The 20,717-nt window shown below is 46.2% G+C and overlaps 1 protein-coding gene across 1 annotated transcript in view; it reads left to right on the top strand.

Moving 5' to 3' along the window:
• The window catches only part of Vipr2 (vasoactive intestinal peptide receptor 2), a 68,352-nt gene that overhangs the window by 6,023 nt on the left and 41,612 nt on the right, over window positions 1-20,717 (top strand). Inside the window, exons 3-4 of the mRNA XM_076920952.1 lie at window positions 9,978-10,085; window positions 12,098-12,195. Coding sequence (XP_076777067.1) covers window positions 9,978-10,085; window positions 12,098-12,195 — 206 coding nt within the window. The remainder of the gene's footprint in view (window positions 1-9,977; window positions 10,086-12,097; window positions 12,196-20,717) is intronic.

Here is a 20,717-nt window from a genome sequence, read left to right as displayed (position 1 = left end):
AATAGTGACTATGAACACAGAAAAAGTATTACAGTGAGAAGCATGTCCATGTCTGTCCTCCCTTGCCCTGTGAGGATGACAGTGCCGGTGCACACTGCCCTTGAAAACCATCCATGGGTTTGTTGTGTCTTGATCTCTCTTCTCTCCTTTAGTTTGGAGACTGTGTCTACTCTCCATTCTCCTTCAAGTTTACGTAATATCAAGTATGTCCCTTTGGTTCCTTTCAGTTATTGAACTTTCAGATGGATGACAATGTTTCACTATTAGAAACAATGTCCTAATGTTCTTAGGAATAAAATATCTCACAAGCACCTCGTGAACTTCAAGTCACTAATCATAAAATTAAGTCAGTGTCTCGTGACCCAGTAAAGAGCAAGGTCTGTGTGATGCAGTTCTTGGTCAGTGACAAGTGGACCCTGAGGAGAAAGCTTAAAGCAAGAGGAAAACCAGGCTGTGTACTCCCACCAGGTGCTGAGGTCCAGGAATGGTGTCATGTGCCTGACACAGGCCTCTCACAGTGAATAGCCACTGCAGGGTATTCAGTACAAGGGAAGATGCACACTCCTGCAGTACCTGCGCCTTTCTCTGTTTAATAAGAGTGAGGGGTCCTGAGCTGCTCCCAGAAGCTCAAGATCTCAGGCTAAGGACGCTGAGTCCAAACAGGAGGGCTTTCTAGGCCCCAGACCCTCTACACCTACTGTCTTTGCATTCACAGCTTGTTAGAAACAGAGCAGAAATTTCTAGAAGGACATTGCCTCATTCTTCAATGTCCACTCAGAGACAGGAGTGCCACTTAAATGTTGAGCCGCAGATTCTGAGTCTCATTTGCTTCCTTCATCTGTGTATTCAAAGCTGCCTGTCAGATGAGAGGATTTCTACCGGGTCATTGCCTGCTTGGTGAAGTGAGTGTTTTCTTTCCTTGGACCCGTGTTGGCATGTGAGGTTCCAGGCATCACCCTGTGTTCTTCTCTCTGAGATTTAGATCTGGCTGCTCTTCTGCGTTGCTTTCCACATCATAACTTTGACGTAAACCCCTTTGCATCTTTTTTGGATATAAGTTAAGGCTTCTGGGAGCAGCTGTGGCTTTCCTAGATGAGACAACTCATTGGACGGACACCACGTGAGGTGGCACAGACAACCCCAGAGTCCAGGCTGCTCAAAAATGGAATGAGGTGTTGCCTAACCTTTCCTGAGCTGCCCTGAAAGACTTGAGTGTGACCACAGGCCGCGAGTATAGATAAGAATAAAATGCATGCGTACCGTGAAACTGTGCTGTACTTCGTGGGCACCCTCCATGAGGGTAATCTGTAATTTAAAGTAGTCTGGGAATATAAGCACATGTGCACATTGATATGTTTATAAAAAGGATAACGAGAAAGAGAATATATTCTATGGGGGTGTGGTGAGATATGGGGGAAGGGAATGTCTCAGCGGGCCCATGCCAAGGCATCCCTTCCCCTGAGGGACCAGCTCACGATAGCATAGTATCATGGTATAGAACTGACTTTATTCAGAGTGTAGTAGAGGCAGAGAAGACAAGGGAGGAACAGGAGATCGAGAGAGGGAGGAGGGGGCAAGCAGCCCCTTTTATAGTGGGCCAGGCCTACATGGCTGTTGCCAGGCAACTGTGGGGAGGAGCATACCTGGCTGTTGCCAGGTAACTGTGGGGGTGGAGTTTAGACAGAATGTTAATACACATGGTTGCACCAAAATATACTGGGAATTACAAGGAAGGAGAGGGGGGATTCCCACTTAGGACTTTGGTACTGGCATGAGAGACATGAACCAGGCTGATCTCAGATATAGGAAGTAAGAGGGGGTTGTGGCAGCGCAGACTAGGAACATCAGCACAGATGAGGAAAGAGAGCAGAACGGATATGTGTAGCCCCGAGGGTGGCGATACACTGAGGGCTTCGGAGAGGTCGTGTCTTGGTATGAGCTATGCTTTAGGAAGGTCAGGGCATCCTTGGAAATGAAGAAAGACGACAAGCAAATAGCATTCCAGGGGAGAAACGAAAATGTTTCTTGTGGAGAGTGGTAGGGGAAAGCAACTCCCAGAAGCCTTCAAGGAGGAAAGGGCAGAAAGGCCTGGAGGCTACAATGTGCAATGCTGTTCCAAAGAAGAAAGCCGCTCAGAGTTCAGAGAAACCGCCTTCTGTGGGGACAACCCAGCAGGGGCTCTGCCCAGCAGGGGGTGACAGACAATGCTCGGACTCTGCCTCTTACAGAAGGAAGGGTCAAAGTTACCTGGAAAGAGAAAGTGCTAGCTGCAAGGCCCAGTCACCTCAGGGGCATGTCAGTCCATCACGGCAGAGGCCAGAACAGGAAGAAGTATTTAAGTCTCAGAACTGGCCTTGAGGCGTTGAGGGATGGAGTCTGTTCCCAAGAAGGTGGGATGACATCACTGACTCCTGGCCTAAGGCACTGACTGCTAACCTTCCAGGGCCTAGGCGCCCTGGAAAACACAGTCCTCTGGTTCTACATTGATACAGTTCTATCCTGGCTATGGTTGAATGGTGGCTTGGCATTAACTTCCATGTAGGGTTGGACTCACAACTTCCTGAAGTAACCAGTACTTTGGTCGCCTTGCCTGGGTCAGTTCCTGCCTAGATATAAGTCAGAGCCTGCTAGTAGATACACTGGGGTGGTTGTGGGAAGTCACTAAGTCTTGATCATGAATCTGAGGGAGATTATTTTGAGATCCATTGGCAGGATGTCTCATGCCAGTGATGTAGTCTCCAGATGGGATCTGCTGCTACGCAAAACGTTACCCAGCTCTGCCCAGCCTTGAACTTCCCGAAGTAATAGCCAGACCCTGGGCTCCAGTAGACTTTGGAGAGAAGCTTTTGAAGTATTTCATATGGGAGGAAATTATGCCATCAGCACAAGCATTGTGAACATCCTAATGAGTCAAAGGGTCAACATTTTGCAAACATTCAGCACACGAATTGGTGAGGTACCCACATTGTGTCACCTTAATATACAGTGTCCACATGGTGCCACACGAGGGTGCCAGGACCCATCAGGCAGGAAACAGTCCTATCTTAAGGACTAGATTCTGCACTCAATTTTTAAGTGGCAGTGACTAAGCAGGTCTCTCCACATGGATTATAGTGACTCCTGCTGAAATGTACTGATACTGGGGTTTTATTGGATTTGGCAGAGTCCCCGCCAAAAAAAGTAGGCTCTGCCCAGATCTTCATATTACTTTATAAAATCCTTTGTTCATTCAGAAGATTGTGTTGCTTCTGAGTCTGAATCACAGTGCAAACTTAGCTGAAGTACCAGAATCTGGTTTCAACCTTTGGGACCCACCTTAACCCCGAAATAAACCTGCTGCTTTAGATTCAAAAGCCAGATGCGAGCTGACTTCCCAATGCCATCCAGCATCAGTTCCCTGTAAATGGTGTTTCCAGGTCTTCCTGGTAGCTGGTAGCTAACACTTCACCCTAGAGACTGAGGATGAAATTCTAGCCACACCCTCGTTAAGATATAAGTACTTTACCTGGATCCTGTACAATGTCATGTGGCACTCCAAACACATGGAGGGAGTCCTGGCTTTGAAAAGCCTTCTAGCCTGACCTGATTTGCCCCTGTTTCTCTAATACTAGGAGTGGTCTCATTCATCAGCACATCCCAGGCTAAACATCTACTACCCTTTCTTGCAGGAAGAGCTCTTTGTTAAGAGCCTCCTGAGAGATAGTGCTACTCCATCCACAGTGTGTCACCAAGCACAGTAGATGTTTAAAAACCCTTTTTAAAAAGATTTACTTATTTATGTGAGCACACTGTTACTAACTTCAAGAACATCAGAAGAGGGCATTGGATCCCATTACAGATGGTTGCGAGCCACCATGTGGTTGCTGGGAATTGAACTCAAGACCTCTGGAAGAACAGTCAGTGCTCTTAACTGCTGAGCCATGTCTCCAGCCCCTAGAAACCCCTTTTGAAAGCCTCATAACTCCCAACACATAAGCAGCATGACCACAACCCATTTAAAACTGTAGGACCAATAGGAAGGAACAGTGTCCTGGCTAGCTTCTGACTCCACGGACGGTTCGGTTCCTGATGGACACTAAGCTTGTCCCATTAATAATCTTTGGAATATCTTATAGCCCCAGTGTGTGGTCGTCTGGACCCACATTGACCGTCTCCTGAGAGGTGCAAACTTTCCTTGGGTGCTTCATTCATTAGTTTTGATGGGCTACTGCTTTGGGTATTTCCCTCAAAAGGTTTCTTTGCTGTGCTTCTCCCAGTTCAGTTACTGTCATTATTCCTAATTGCAGCTTTCCTAAAATGGCGTTTGGCAACATACCTAGATGAGCTAATGCCTACATGGGGTTCTGAGCTCACTGGTAATATTTTAAGAACAAATGAAGCATCCTTAGAACAAAAGAAAGGGGTGAATCCTCCCAGCAGGAGCCCCTGTAACCTCTCCCTACCCTCAGAGCAACTAACCGAGACTCCAAAGCCCTCAGAATAGCAACTGTTGTTACAGTTAGCAGCTTGAGTAGCCAGACTCCCCAGCCAGTCACAGAGAAAGCCAGTACATTGCATTCACATTCCTGGGGGCTGTGAAATTCAGACCCAGGTGGTCCGTTTCCTGCTTCCTGTGTAGATTTATCCATTGCTTTAGAGCCTTGTGTACAGTGAACATTAAGACAAAAAAGTCCTGGTTGTAAGCTGTCTGTGTGGATTCTGGACTTTGACCGAGGCAGATATAGGCACACATATTTACCCCGGATGGGGTACCAACAACAGGCAAAAATAAACCATTGCACCCAAGGTCAGCTTGATGAACTGTTATGTTGATTGGATTACTTATAGCAGCAACACTGTCATTCCCTGTATAGTTTCCAGGTAGGGACAATGAAGAGTCTTCTCTCCTCCCGTCCCCAGAAACTATTTGCTCTTTGCATCATTTGGGGGAGAGATCTCATAAGTCTTTTAATGAGTTTCCAGCATCTGTGACCTCTCTCCTTCACACAAGAAGGAGTGTTCAAAATCGAAGAAAATAACTGACACAACAGTTTGTCGGCTCGTGGAGCAGTTGTTCCAAGAACACCCACATCTGTACTATGCCTCCTTGTTCAGGGATAAAAGCATTTGTTCTGCATGGTCAATTCAGGTGGAGGACCTGAGTGCCCCACCGAATACTAGGTGTCCAAAAGTGGCGTTAGTTGAGATTTCTGAGCTGCAAGCCAGGTAAAGTGATAATGAAAACATGCTAAATTTCTGTGGGCCTCAGTTGCCCCTGCAAGGCTCTAGGACACACAACTAGGCTGAGGCTAACAATTCCACACAGATCTGATTTGGCCTCTAGACTGTGAACAGCCTGAGGGCCAGGCTAGCTTAGGCCAACCCTATGGTCTTTGGGTGTGTGCAGCCAGGTGAGTAGGCAGCCATCCTGAAACTGTCTTACATTCTTTTCCCCAAAGCTCCTCCAGAAGACCACGAAGGGTTGACTTTTTGTGGTCACAATGCAGAGAAGCCAGCACCCTCCTTTACCAAGACAGTGTAGCATCTCTGTGGGGCCTGCAAGCAGAAGTCTGAGACAATTCAGGCCAGAATAGATTAATGTAGTTCAGAGGATGACCAGCCACTTGTAAAAATTACCTTTCCCAATTCAATTTCCAGCTCCATCCAGCTCCATCTCTGAAGTTGATGACACGCAGAGATGATCGGCAGATTTGATGGCACAATGATGATTAGTTTTTTTTTGTTTGTTTGTTTTTGTTTTTTTTTAAACTGTTGCTTTAAAACCGTAGCACTTAGCGAAATCACAAAAACCTTCTGGCTCAACAGTCACCTGAGCAGAGAAAAGACAAAAAGGCTGCACAAGTGTACCGGGCACACGAGAGCACCAGGAAAGTGTGCCTTCACAGGTGTGCCTAACACAGTTGAACCCTAGACAGGTGTGCCTGCACAAGACACTCACAGTAAATACCATGCACAAGTGGACAACCAAGAAGGTGAGCCCCTGGGCAGGTATGCCTCATACAGGATAGCTCTGGATAGGTGCACCCTACCCTACACAGAGAAGCCCTAAATCAGTACACTACCCACAGTTGAGCTCCCAGAAGGGTAACCTAGAAAGGTATACCCCGCACAAGTGAGCCTGAAGGAGATGTGCCCTGCACAGGTCAGCAGACCTAAGGATCACTGGTTGTGTTAGTACAGGCTCTGCTACTGGGTTGTCTTAACAGCAGGGCCTCAGAAGCACTTAGCACCGTCTGTTTCAGTATCTATTAATGATTTGTACCTGGATTTACTGTTTTGTAGGAGAAATCTGGTGATTCTCTAACTTTGGTCATTCTTTACATATTCATCAACCAGTGTTCTTAGGAAAGTGTTCTTCAACAGGAGGAAAAAAATGCCAATTCCTTTTAAAAGGCAAACCCATGCATTCTTTTTATCCCTGTTCTATACTTAATCATTGTATTTCCTATCAGTTATTTCATAAACAGTGGATGCTGAGGTTGTGAAATGGGGATTTAACTTAAACTCAGACTTTGGAATACCATGCTGCCAGTGAAAAGAACCATATTATAAGCACATAACATGAAAAATATGAGAGCCCAACTAGATGGGAAGACAATAAAAAATATTCTTCCTCAAAAAAAAAAAAAGTCCTATGACACCTCTCCACGTAGTGTGTCTGAGACTGTGTTGAGAAGCAGGTGTTCAGAGGACCCAGTGTGGACAGATCCCTGAGCAGGTCTTAGAGGTTGGGCTAAGATTACCCTCCATACCTGCCTCGGCGGCTGCTGACTAGTTAGTACCTGTGGAATTCCATGACCGTCTTCCTCGGCCAGTTAATACAGTGCAGGGAAACTGCCCTGGGAGAAAGGGGAGAGTTATGGATGACAGCTGAATCTCGGTACTTGTTGAGCAGAGAAGGCTAAGTGGGAGCTTTGTCATGAGGTGTATGAAGATTAAGGTGGCACAGCAAGATGGCCTGCAGAGGGCACTACTGAATTCAGTCCATGGGTAGCACTGAGGCAGCTCCCGTGAGGGAACTTTTGAGCAGACAGTGCTGGACCACAGTGCAGAGTAGCCACTATACAGCCACGTCATATGTAAAGTGGGAGTCCCTTTGATGGTTTACGTGGAGCTATGGGCCTAGAGGACTTATCAGGCACCCTCAAGAGGATCTGCTCTGCTCCTGGCTCTCCTCTTTGGATCATGACCTAGGAAGCCTGGCACATCCATAGGATCCAAGAGGAACTCGAATTCTGTGTCCTGCCAGATGGCAGTTCTGGCCACAGCAAATTCTATGCAAGGAATGGCCAGGGTACAAGAAGTACTTTGTCTGGTTCCTCCTGAGGTAAGAAGAAGAAGAAAAAGCACTTTCTATAATAAACACTTGACCTTATCTGCGTCTCCATCACGAGCCAGATGAGCTGAGCTGCCACAACAAAGGCCCTGGCCGCATTAATTCCTATTATTAAGTTGCAGGGGCTTTTTTCTTTCTCCCTTCTCCTCACATGGACTCCTGCACTCACAAACCCACCGTTCTGATGGCATAGATGCTCAAAGGGAAATGCTGAGGTAAGGTGTGTGAGGGCCCCTCCGTCTACTACATCAGGGCATGCTTCCTAACCTGATTTCCAAGATGTTGTGCCGGGCTGCCAGGCTTCACATTGGCCTCTTAAAGCAGGAAAACAACATCCAGGGGGTGTTTCTATTACCACTGGACAGTAAAGAATGCTTTGGATAGCAGCTGCAGGAGGACTTCTGGCTGATTCCATGGATAGCTAGGCCCTGAAGACTCAGGGACACAGGGGTGGAAAGCATTTAAATACCCCATCCCAGTGGGTGGTCCAGGGACACAAGGTGGAAGGTATTTAAATATCCCACCCCAGTGGCTGGTCCAGGGACACAGGGGTGGAAGGCATTTAAACACCTCATCCCAGTGGCTGCTCAGAAAGAAGAGGAGCACTCACTCTTTATCCCTGCATCTGTTGTGAGCTATCGAGAGACTGATTAGGCCACACCCACACAACTTGAGCTTCTCATGAGCACTGTCTGGGCCAGCCTTTCTTGCCTCATTCCTTTGAGAACTTTTGCCTTGGGGATTTTAAATCTAAGCCTTTTGAAAGAGGAGCGGAAGCTGTTCTTCAGTGCCGCTGTTCCCTCAATGGCACTGCTCACTCTGGCTCGTGTCTTCCTTGGCTGCACATAGTGCATACAGCTCTCACGTGACTTTCTCGGGTTCCTTCATACTAGAGAGATCAGCCCTTCCAGAACAATCCACACTTGAGCCAGTAATACCCAAGGACATCAGACCACACCCAAAGCCCAGGTTGCCATGGCTGGAGCCCAGAATCACCTGTTAAGTTTGCAGAACCTGCCCCTCACCTTACTGAGCAGGAAAGTAGACAGAAGGAAGTGAAGCTGAGTCTCAATCCAGTGTAAAACTCATATAAGCCCTTTGGGAGGAAATAAATGAAGCTAAAAGGGGGGAAAACCCTAAAAAGGACGTAGTGATGTGCTACCTTCAGCTTTGCAGTGCCCTCAAATTCGTGAATAGCAGAACACGTGGGTATCTAGAAATATCACACAGGAAGGACCAAATCACCAAACCCAGCAACCAGCTCAAACCCAAAGGAAAGCATCTGTACTGGCTGGTTTGTGTCAATTTGATGCAAGCTAGAGTCATCAGCAAATAAGGAGCCTCAGTTGATGAAATGTCTGATTGAGATCCAGGTCATTAATTTTCTCAATTAATGACCAATGGAGGAGGGCCCAGCCCAATGTAGGTTCCATCCCTGGGCTGGTAGCCCTGGGTTCTGTATGAAAGCAGGCTGAGCAAGCCATGAGGAGCAAGCCAGTAAGCAGCACCTGGCCATGGCCTCTGCATCTGCTCCTGGATCCTGTCCTCTTTGAGTTCCTGTCCTGACTTCCTTCAATAATGAACAGCAATGTGGAAATGTAAACAAATAAATCCTTTTCTCCTCAACTTGCTTTTTTGGTCATAGTGTTTTGTCGCAGCAATAGAAACCATAACCAAGATGGTGTCATTTAATATCCTAAGTGTCTGGAAATGTTTAAGGTGTGCAAATGATGACCTCGGCCTTTAACCAGGCTCGGCTCACCAGACTACCGATTCTCCCCTGAGTATTCGCAGACCTAGGTCTCCTCAAGACTTAAGGCCGTGAGGAGCCATTTTACCACACTGAAGGCGAAAATCAGGAAGAAAAATATAAGGACTCACTTTTATTTTAAAAATGTGGTGTGGAGACACAAAGGAGATCTGGTTCCGCACTATAAAAGAGGAAAGTTACGTCATTCGCCATAACATGGTGAGCCCAGGGGACTTAAAGCATAGAAGAATAAGCCAGGTGCAGAAAGGCAAGCACCACAGAACTCACCTGTGTGGGATCTCATCTGTTTCATACAACAAAGGTAGAATGGTGTCACCAAAGACCAGTTTTGGATGCTGTTTAGATGGCGTGAAGTTTCAGTCGGGCAATAAAAACGTGTTCTAATGACCTATTGCATAGAGAGTTGACTACAGTTAATGTCAAGTAGAATGCTAAAACAGTTCCTTTTAAATGCTCTTACCACAAAGAAATTACATTTGAAGTGATAGATACATTTATTCATTCACCTCTCAATGTATAAATTGTATCAAACATCTTGTCTACCCCCATAAGTATATATAATTATTAGTCATCAGTTTAAAAATAGATAGAACTTTAAAAAAAAAAAAAACATACACAGTGTACACTGAATTATTCACATGCTTTCAACCACAGGCCTATTGCTTCCTTCAAAAGAATAAAGTGAACACATAAGCTGCTCCTACCTCAACAGCATTGTGTGAGCAACTCAGGGAAAGGCGCCTGGGCAAAAGGCTGTCTAATTAGCAGTATTCTTCTTGCTGTCTGCTTCGCTCATTCTCCTGCCACCCGACTAAGCAGTGTGTTCTCATGGCCCATGATTTACACCTAATTCTTTGCCCCCTCTTCTAGCCTGCAGCGGCGTCTGGGACAACATCACATGCTGGCGCCCTGCAGACGTTGGGGAAACCGTCACGGTGCCCTGCCCCAAAGTGTTCAGCAATTTCTACAGCAGGCCAGGTATTTGCATTGATTGAACGCGGATGTTTTCATCTGGGGGGGGGTCAGTTTTTCCCCAAAGAAGCAAGCTGGGCCTCGCTTCTTTTGTAGCCGTGTGCTTACTCCCTGGTCCTAAGGGAGCCAGAGAACGTCAGCCCATGCTGGGTGACTTCTTCTTTAAAGAAGCAGAAATACCTCAACCTCTGGAACCCGTATAGGCAAGCAGGGCAGATACAGAGGGAAGACTGGATGACAAACTCTCAAGTGACAAAGCAGGAAAAATTTACATGCATGATCCTGGAGATAGGGTGGGAGGAGAGGGAAGGAAGGTTACTGTAAACCCAAGAGAGATTACCACAAGGTTGTAAGAGTTAGGGGAGAGAATTTGGGACACTGCACAAAATATGCTCTTACTGACCAGTTTGCGGTTGCCTGGAGTTTAGAGAATTTGGGGCAATCCATGCCTCTGCCTTACATAGTTCTTTATGCATGCCGCGGGACCCCAGGTTTTCACAACACAGAGGAATCTGTGTAGAAAAATACAGATTAGAAGACACAACCAGAACAAGAAAAGTGCTGTGCTTTGGAGAACTGGAAAATAGCTTTATCTGGGCAGATACTGAGGCGAAAATCTGTGAGGCACAATAATGCTGTCGGGGACTTGGTCTCCTACTGGCAACCTGGGCCCCTAACCTACCTCTCTAGTCATTCGTGGCCATGTTAGAGAGTCTCAACCATTCTCAATATTCTGACCTCTGAAAGCTCTCATCCAGTCCAGTCACCAACATCTCCCTCAGGGGCTGGGCCATGAGTCCAAAGAGGCAGTCCACCCCGATTGTTGATGGGTCAGGTGTGGCTTGAGTCAGAGGCCTCATGAGGGATACCAGTTGGTCCCCAGGGGAGGTGATGGGAGACTGGGACCTCGAGTCCTTCAAAGACTATGGAGTTGCATCTGCCCAATAGTGCTGGTCTCAGGATCACTAGCCTGGCAGGAACTGCTAATGTACATTGCCAGACAGGAGATGAGCTCTCAATGCCTGGTGACTGCTCACTACCCGTGAACAGGTGGCCAGCACCATATAGAAAAAAAAATTGCAGGTCCTTTGGGTCAGAAAGCCTATCTCCTGATCAAGCTCGAAAACTACCCAGCCTCCAGGACCTTAGTCCCCCACCTGTAGAATAAGAATATTCTGCCTCTCAAGTCCGCTCTGAAAGTGAAGATGTATGTAAAGGAAGACCTTTGTAAAACTGAAACGTCCTGTGTCTGTGAGTCCCATGAGTAGTCTGGGCAAGGGACAGAAGCTCCGTAGAGGACAAGGGCATGTGTTGTAGTTTGAGCATCTTGAATAAGAATCAGGCCAGGTCAGTTGAAATGACTAATGCCCTGGTCAGTCCCTTTCCCACCAGGCCTGTCAACAGCTTCATTCTCTTTCTGCTTTATGTGGCCACCTGCCACATTCTTTGTAAATAGAGTGAATGCTTCTTCTTCTTCTTCTTTTTTTTTTTTTGATAAATTTGAGATTATTTAGGAATGGTGGGATTTTAAAATGACAAAACTTCTATATTTCTTAGTATTTAGATCTCAGCCACGTGTTTTCGTCCAACTGATAGCCAAGTGGAAACTGTTCTACGCTGCTTCTGAAGCATTGAAGGGTGAGGGACAGGCCAAATGGAGAGGGGACAGGAGTCAAAAAGTAAAGAATAAAGAGAGGTTGCTCCAGAGCACTGGGCCTGGTCACCAGCACTCTGATAGATGCGGACATCAGAATATGCTTAGTGTTGGCATTCAGCTTCAGAATACCAGTTGTGATCTGTTCTCATGCTGCTTTTACCATTCCATGATACAGTGTGCCCACTCGTGTCCCCTAGACCCTGGCAGGCAGGTCTCAGGAAGAAAGGAAGCTGTGCAGGGCAACTGAGGAAAGACTTCTGGGAGGCCTCAGTCGCTTGCTGATTAGGGCTTCAGCTTCTTGTATCAACCTTGGTTGTGAGGCTAGCTTTCAAGGACCAAACATCTGAAATTTACTTTCCAGGAAACATAAGCAAAAACTGCACGAGCGATGGGTGGTCGGAGACGTTCCCGGATTTCATAGATGCTTGTGGCTACAATGATCCCGAGGATGAGAGTAAGGTAGGTGCCAGATTGGCTGCACAAGCTCCACTCGTGAACACTGTGAACAGACAACATCCTCTACTGGTCTCCTTACCTCTATAGCGGTACAGCATCTTGATCCACACTTGGTCTCTGACATGCTGTGGCTTTTGGATTTGCTGGTTCTGCATAATTTAGGAGGCTCAGAAAAAAAAAAAAAAAAAAAAAAAAAAAAAAAAAAAAGGCTTCCCTTACCTGTCAGCATGTCTGGATGGGAGAGACTCCTGTAAGTGGGTTATACCTGCCACAAGCTAGCTATTCTGGGGTCCCCTGAGCATCAAGTCTTTCATGCTATCTCGATCTCTTCATCTCATTTATAGTTTTGCCATTATCTGGATTCTTGCGAAGCAGATCTGATCCCTCGGTACACAAGTCCATAGCAAAGACATCTTTGTAGGTTCTGAAGCTGGGTCTGTTCGTAGCTGCTGGTGTCTTATCTCAGGACACTCAGACCAACTGCCAAGAGTCTCTTTAGCCATGGCTACAGCACTGGCCCAACCATTTCTAAGATAGAATGCCGAAACTGTGAGTAGATCTTTCACTACGAATGTAGTTGTTGGTGATCTGGACATTCCTGACTCAGCCCTGTACCTCTGTCTGGCAGCCGAGAGTATCCCTGAAGCAACTTCCTTTGTGCTTGACCACGGTCTCACCCTCCTCAGCCTGGGGCACCTTCTCACTGCCAGGAGGGCTTGAGCTCCTTATAAACCCACATTCAGCTGCATACAAACATGCCGACTTCTCAGTAAGGTACTGAATGTAGGGGAGACTCTGCAGAGACTCAATAAATAGCCAAGCACAGATTCTTCCACACAGCCACAGAGAAGTCACTTCATGCCTCACTCGGGTCACCTCCTGCCTATCACGGTGCCTTCTCACCATCCGTGGCAGCAGCACCACTTCTGGGGGTTGACTCACTTGCCCTTTGCCCCAGATTAATTGCTTTCCTTTCTTCATTGAGGTTTATAGTTCAAAGCCAAAAGATTATGAATCTCATGAAAAGAAAACGCCACGTTGTGAATGTTCCACTAGTTGAGGGCAGCATTCGGGGACAATAGCAGTGTAGCAGCCGCAGAGTTGCCTGTGTCCTGTGAGCCAGACACTCAGGCTTGATGGCACCAATTCCACAGACAGGTACTCAAACTTGGGAAAACGCTGTGATATGCTGGCCTTCTTCCGTCTGACTTTACAACCTTCCACTTGCTCCCACACACACTTTGACATTTCCACGAGAAAGGGAACCCACTGGACTCCGACCCTCTTCAGCTGCATTACTGGACTGGGATGCTGGCTGGGATTCCAGCCCTCTGGCACACTCAGAACACCATGGAGAGGGTTCTACATAACATCCTGCATAGTGAAACAAAGCTGAGAGATGAACCAGTGTTAAAGACCAGGATTCCTTGCATTTGAATAGATACCAGCTCACTTTTGACCTGCTAATCCACCCAGGAGTCCATATACAAATCCCTGGTCAGATGTAGGAACAAGGGACCTGTCCTCTCTGTCTCCTGTGCTGCACACTCTGATGACCTGATTCTGTTGTTTGGTCTCATGTGATAAAGTCCCAGAGAAGACAGGTTTCTTTTCTGGCCGGTGACACTGTGGTGCTGCCTGTTCTGTTGTGTGTAATCACTGCCTTTAGGTTCTCTGCGACAAGTGTACCCCGTGTTCTCTGTGGCTATGATTATTGGTGAAGCCGTGGGTGGTACCCAGCCCCCTAGAATGGCTGCTGAGCACACAGGACAATTGTGTGATCTGGACTTGGTGATTACAGAGTATACTGAATTTCATGTCGCTGAACCCCACCCACATATCCTGTAGACCAACCTCGAGAGGTTCACTAAGCTGAGTTAGGCTCACAGTCCTGGAGAATGCAGACAAAAGGCAGCTACTTAGGATGCAGCTGAAGTCAAGGTGCAGAGAGACTACTGCAGCAGAAATGTCCCCACCCTAGGTCACCTGCATCCTGCATGTGTGACTAGAGGACCGAATTCTCAGACTGCCCTGCTTCCTCCTCATTTACCAAATCCCTGAAATGGCGGTTTCTGTCCCCTCTGATAATGGCACCGTCTCGGGGTCACTTTGATGCCAAATGATGCTTATAATTTTGCCCTTTTATAGTACTGGACCCCACAAATATGGACCCAAATCCCACGCAGGCCTTTGGTAGGAGCACGAAGAGCAGAATTCTGGGCATTCTGGCAGCTCTGAGGGCTGCATTCTTAGAAGCTCCTTTCCTGTCTGCACAAAGAGATCGGCAAAAACCCATTTGAAAGCTCAAGACTCTGTCCGTGTGGAATAAGATCTGAAACATGTTTTTACAGAAGGCAAGAGTGCATGTTAAACTGCCCTAAAGCATTTTGATGAGTTGTCTCTAGGAAGCTACACACTGGCCTTCTGGGAGTAAGCATCACCTCGGCACAGACTCTGAGTCTGCAGAGATGGTTCTTAAGTCCTCTTCTGAGTATCCTGAGTTCTGATCCAGAGCAGGGATAATGGCCATGGCTTCAACCCCATCCCTCTGAAGCTGATGTTGTGAGACAAGATCACCTGATTAGGGGCCATGGAAACAGATCAAGCAGCCATGAGTCTCCGGGCTTCTGCGAGGGAGTACAGTTGGGAAGATTTCTGTCTCTAGGTGGGATTCTCTGCCCTGTGAGCTTGCAAATGGGCTTTAATTCATATCTGAACATAACAGGTGTTGAGCAGTGTCCTGAGGCTGTTTCACTACTTTCTTCCTAGCCACATGTGCAGGTCTGTAGGAGTGGCCTGGGCAAGGCACGCACACACACACACACAAACGCACGTGCATGTGCACACACACATACACACCCCTTCACCTCTTGTGTGTTCAAAGATCTCTAGGAGCCTGCATTCTGAGCTCTCCCCAGTTAAGAAGAGTGACAGGGATGTAAGAAGCTCAGGGACGTAAGAAGGTCTTCCAGAACAAGACCTCTCTTCCTTGATTTCTTCTAGGTCACACTCAGGGAGTATTTCCAGAGACACTGAAAAATTCCAGAGACACTGAAAAACTCCCGAGGCCCATTCGGTGCTTCTGAGGGGGCTATAATTAAACCCTGCCTGTGTGAGGCATGGTTTCTGATCCCTCATGCATTCTGTCATGATATTTCGAAGAACTATTTTTGTTCTTAATTAAACATTTCAGAGATTCTTCAAATAGCGTAAATTTATAATAATGGATTAAAACGTCAAAATATTTTAATGCAAAAGGCAATAGAAATGATGGGTCAAAGTCAAAATGAGTAATTTTTCCAAATTGCAGCTTACACACTTCAAATACTTCAGATACTAAACTGCTTTACAGATGCCTTGAAATATAAAACTATGGCAAATATGGTGCCATCATAGATACCCTGAGCATGACACAGACGGCATCTGGGCTCTGGGCACACACACACATGGGCCAAGCTGAGGCCCCTTGTCAAGGAGTACAGAGGCATCTGAGAGATCTCTGTATCTTTTTTTGTCTTCTTTAAATTGAAAAAAGTCATATAATATATTCTGATGGTGGTTTCCCTCTCCTATCTCCTCCCAGATCCAACTTCTTTCTATTTAAAAAAAAAAAAAAAAAAAAAAAAAAAAAAAAAAAAAAAAAAAACAAACAAGCAGGCAAATTCAAAAGGCAAAGAAACCAGATTTAAAAAAAAAAAAAAACAGTGAAAAGACCCAAGAAACACAAACACAGAGAGACAGACAGACAGCAGACAGACAGACAATCCACAAAAAAACACAAAATTGGAAACCACAATACATAAGTAAAAGATCAGTAAAATAGAAAAATCCTCAACAAAGCAATATGAAACAAGAACCCTACAAAACCACCCCTGAGTTCATCACTCTCTAATTAGATTTAGGACCCACTACACAAGATGGAGCCCATGCCCGGTAGTGCTCAGGTGGCCGAGAGCCTGAGTCTAGACTAGCCATAGGCCTGGGGAAAGCTCAAGTCTTCTTGTCTAAGACGGCTCGAGCTTTGCCTCAGCATCACACTTTCTCCTCAGATTTGTTTTGGGGGTCTCCCACTCACATGTATTCATATTCTCCCATGAGGGCTATGTGGGTGGTCATCCCTGGTCTCAAAATAGATTAGGAGAAGGAAATACAGGTCACAAAAACCACAGGCTTGACTACATAGGTGGGGAAGAATAACAAGATCAAACTGCAGTGCCAGGAATCCCTTCAAGGAGAGATGTTGGGGTCCTTGGGGCTTCAGCATTGTGCCCCTATATGACCTAACTCACTGCCTATATGACCATAACTCACTTGAGAACAAGAAGCCACCTCTGTTGTGCCTTCCCACCTGACTCTCATATAAAGGATCACTTTGGCTAAATTTTGAAGAGAGCTTTTGTCGCTTGTGTCAAGTAGACACATTTCTTTCATATTATTTGATATTCCTAAAATTATTGATACCTTCTCCTCCCAGCATCCTCCATGCTAGGCCACTCTCCCTAATGGGGTTCCTCTTACTTATCATGGCTGATGGCGCAGACCCCCCATCAACCCTCTGGCACTATGAAGGCACTTGACCCCTAACAGCCCAATAATAGGCTGGGAATCCTGGGAGTGGAAGGAGGAATTCACAGGGAGCCTCTCTGACAACCCAGAACTGCCACCTACAGGTATTTGTCAGCATGAGAATTCCTCAGTTCCAATGCTCACCAGGTGACAGATTCCAGCAGGCGCTCACAGGGACAAAGGCATCCGCTCATTTCTGTATAGGTTATACTGACTCCATGTTGTGGTGTCTCTGTTTTACCTTGCATCTAAAGGCTTGCATTTCATAGTGTTTCGGGCACATTGTGTGCCAGGCTTAATGCCAGATAGCAGTGAGAAGAAAAGATTTAGGGAAGGCAGAGTGAGGTCAGCTGTGCACAAGATGGGCTTGGCAACATGAAAAGGCTAGGCAAGGAGCTACTCCACAGATGGTGTGGCAGAGAACTAGAGTCACAGTTACCCACAGGGGGCTATGGCTGACCTTGCACTCACACTTGTGTGATCAAGAAGTTGCCCCGTGGAGACAGACTGAGTTATCAGTCATGCATACTTCTGTTTTAACAGCAGCTTCACAATGGGCTTGATGCTTTGCAGCAAACCATTAATTGGCCAAAGGAGAATCAAGACATTGAAAGGCTGCCCAGGAGTATGCTATGGTTCTCCAGATGCTTAAAGCCCCACCATTGAGAAATACTACCTTACAGCTGGAAGTTGATGCGAACCAGAAGATGAAAGGGCTGAGGAGCAGTCTATGAGGACAGCCATCCAGGGAAAGTACAAGCTAAAGGCATCTCCACGCCTCAGTCTACAGAGTTCCCTCTTTCCTTTGTAAGAGCCTATCTCGACCCCTCTAGGATCGAAAGTCAAAATAATGTTTTCTTTAATAAAAATAAAAACCCATCTTGAGATAAATTACTTGTGAGATAGAATAAGAGCCCCACACAGAATGGACACAATTTTCTAGATGACAGCAATCAATGAACTTCTAGTTCCTCTCTTACCTGCAGCATCTCTCTGTGATGGGTGCAGATCCCCCAAAGAAAGGTTGTAAACCCTGAAGGTTCATGAAGACAGATAGAAAGTCCCACGCTTCCAGTGAGCTAAATTCCCAGCTCCTTCACCTCCCTAGAGTACAGAAGACAGCTACTGAGGAGAACCTAGGTCATGTCAGGTCAAGCAGCCCCAGGTTCAAATCCTGGAAAACCAGCTATTTTCCTGTCAGGACATCAGTATCTGGAGACACCAGATACCCCCTGTGTATGTGTTGGACTTGGTAGGGTCATTAGATTTGGGGGGGTCTGTCAGGCACAAGTTTAAAATCAAATGTCAGAATATTTGATAATAAAGCGAAGACTGCCAGCTCTAGGTCAGCTGCCTTCTTGTTTTAAAATCATAAATTCTGCATATGTATAAAATGCTCTGTGGGTTGGTAAGCCACCAATTAGCTCTGATTATTTATTTCCTTACCTCAGAAACTCTACATCAGGGTTTTAAAATAGATTTCTCTCCCTGTTCATCTCACCACTAGAAAGAAATACTCAGTTCTATTTAAAAGAAGGTGTCTACGTTAGGAGAGAGGATGTCACGCTGATCGTGGGCTGCCTTCCCAATAGGTCCTGAGCATGCCTAAAATCACCCTAGAGGTACACACAGGCTCAAGTTCATTCTGCAATCACCCTTGAACTGGGCTTGTAATCTCCATGGGAACTGTGACCACACAGACCTCACCGCTAGAAACCAGCATTCTCCTAAGCTGGCTACATGAATATCTTTGACATCCTCAAGAAAACTTATATCCTCAGGAGGATGTGAATCCCCAGGAGGGTCTGTGTTCTCAGGAGAGGCCATGTCTTCAAGAAAAGCTTAGTCCCCAGGAAAGACTATGACCTCATGAGAAGACACCATATCCACATGAGAAGTTAGACACTTTTTGAGAGACTTGGTTCCTGCAGCAGCTGAGCTGGTAACCTAGTAACCTCTGATCAGCAGCAGCCAACATTCATGTCTGCTCCTGAATATCTAAGTGACCACTGACCTTCATCACCCCAGTGTAGCCTGGAGCCTGTCTCAAATGGGTCCGGCAGCTCTGCTTCCTCTGATGAAGAGGTAAATGATTGGAGTGTAAACACATTGTGAGCATTCTTGGGCTGAGGCTAAAGGAGAAGTCACTGCTAGTCTGAGAGCAAGGGATGTGAATTCAGCCCTGATCAGAAGATACCACCCAAGGAAGAGCCTCCTCCAAGAAAGACTAGGGATACATGGTCTGCATCTTACCTCTCATGGCCTCTTAAACGACAGAGAAATATCCCAAGATTTTGGAATTATCTTCCATTGGCAGGTAGGAGCCCAAGCTCCAGACCCCTCCCCTTACCCTAAGACACCAAACCAGATTTAATCAAGGCCTTAGAAAGAGAAGTTACAGAGTGCATATCAGGACTCTGTTGCAAGAAGCCAGTGAATACATAGATGTGACGATCCACCCTTCCAGGCAGACTTGCTTTGGGGGTCTCCTGTAGTCTGTGAGAGGATTCAGACTCAGGATTCTGTGTCTGAAGCCACTCAGCACTAGAAAACGTGTTGGCTAAGCCTTCAGCTGACAGACGTGGTCACTGTTGTAGAAAATACATTTTTCCTGAGTAAGGAAATGGTATCCTTTTTTTTTCTTTTTTTTTTTTTATTGGGTATTATATTTACATTTCAGATTTTATCCCCTTACCCCACTTCCTCCCACCACCCAGAAACCTCCTATCCCATCCCCCCTCCTCATACTTCTTTGAGGCTGTGCCCCTACCTACCCCCACCCCCACTACCCCCTCCCCACCCTCATATTTCCCACCACACACTCTGTGTTCGTTTTTCATGGGACCAAGAATCTTCTATTCCACCTATGCCCGACAAGGCCATCCTCCCCTACATATACCACTGGAGTCATGGTTCCCTTCCTTATGTGCTCCCAGGCTGGTGGTTTAGACCCTGGGGGGCTCTGGTTGGTTGGTATTGTTGCTTTCCTCATGGGGTCATAAACCCAGGAAAAGGTATCCTTAATTTGTGGATGATTTACTCATCCTGGTTATATATTCTCTGTCCTAGCATCCACGGGTTCATTGCCCTTGCACTCAGCTAGACTCAGATGCAAAGCAGTGTCCCATGGCTGTTGTGCCACACAACTATGATGGCTATACTGAATATGAACAGATGTTTTTAGTCATTTGTCCCTAAACAATGCCTCACAACAGCTATTACACAGAGCTTACGTTGTACGAGTTAGCATAGTCACGTGGATGGGGTAAACATGTGAAAGGATTGCACAGGTTATAAGCAAATATTACAACACTTATACAAGGAACTTGAGATCTGTAACTTTTTATGTCTTGAGATCCTGGAAGTTGTCCCCATGTGTCTTAAGGGATGATACAGAGCCTATTTCCCCAGGTCAATGCTTGTGCCTGCCTGGCTAATCACCCCTTCTTATAGTCCCAGAAACTGTGAGGAAGAAAATCTTCTTCCTGACCAAAAGAACCTCAGAAGTTTCTGTAAAATGAATTATTTTAATGTAAGTATAAACAGTTTATTAATCTGGTGGCTGTATTTCTTTACCTTAGCCAGTCTCCGATAACCACAGAGAGAAACCAAGATTTATTTCAAGCTGCACCTCAATACTTGGGCAGTTATATGATTTACCTTAACCCCCTACACTAATCTAGCTACCCCCTATCCCATGATACTTGCAATTTAAAATTATTCTAGCTCTCTCTTCTTCAGATGGTTTCTTCACACTGTATCTTCTTGGACCCTGTCCTCCTCGTGGCATATCCAAATCTCCCTCCCTTTCTCTCTCTCTCCTTTCCCTGGATGACGGAGTTCTGTCCTATTCTCTCTTCTGCCCAACCATTCGGTGATCAGCTTTTATTGACAAAACACAGAATAAATGGTAAGAACTGTTTGCACAAATGAGACGGGGTGGGGGTGGTTATTGACCC

Source organism: Arvicanthis niloticus, chromosome 23 (assembly GCF_011762505.2).
Source record: "Arvicanthis niloticus isolate mArvNil1 chromosome 23, mArvNil1.pat.X, whole genome shotgun sequence".
Lineage (NCBI taxonomy): Eukaryota > Metazoa > Chordata > Mammalia > Rodentia > Muridae > Arvicanthis > Arvicanthis niloticus.
The sequence above is the reverse complement of the archived record's forward strand: the minus strand, read 5'-3'. Positions and strand labels throughout refer to the sequence as shown.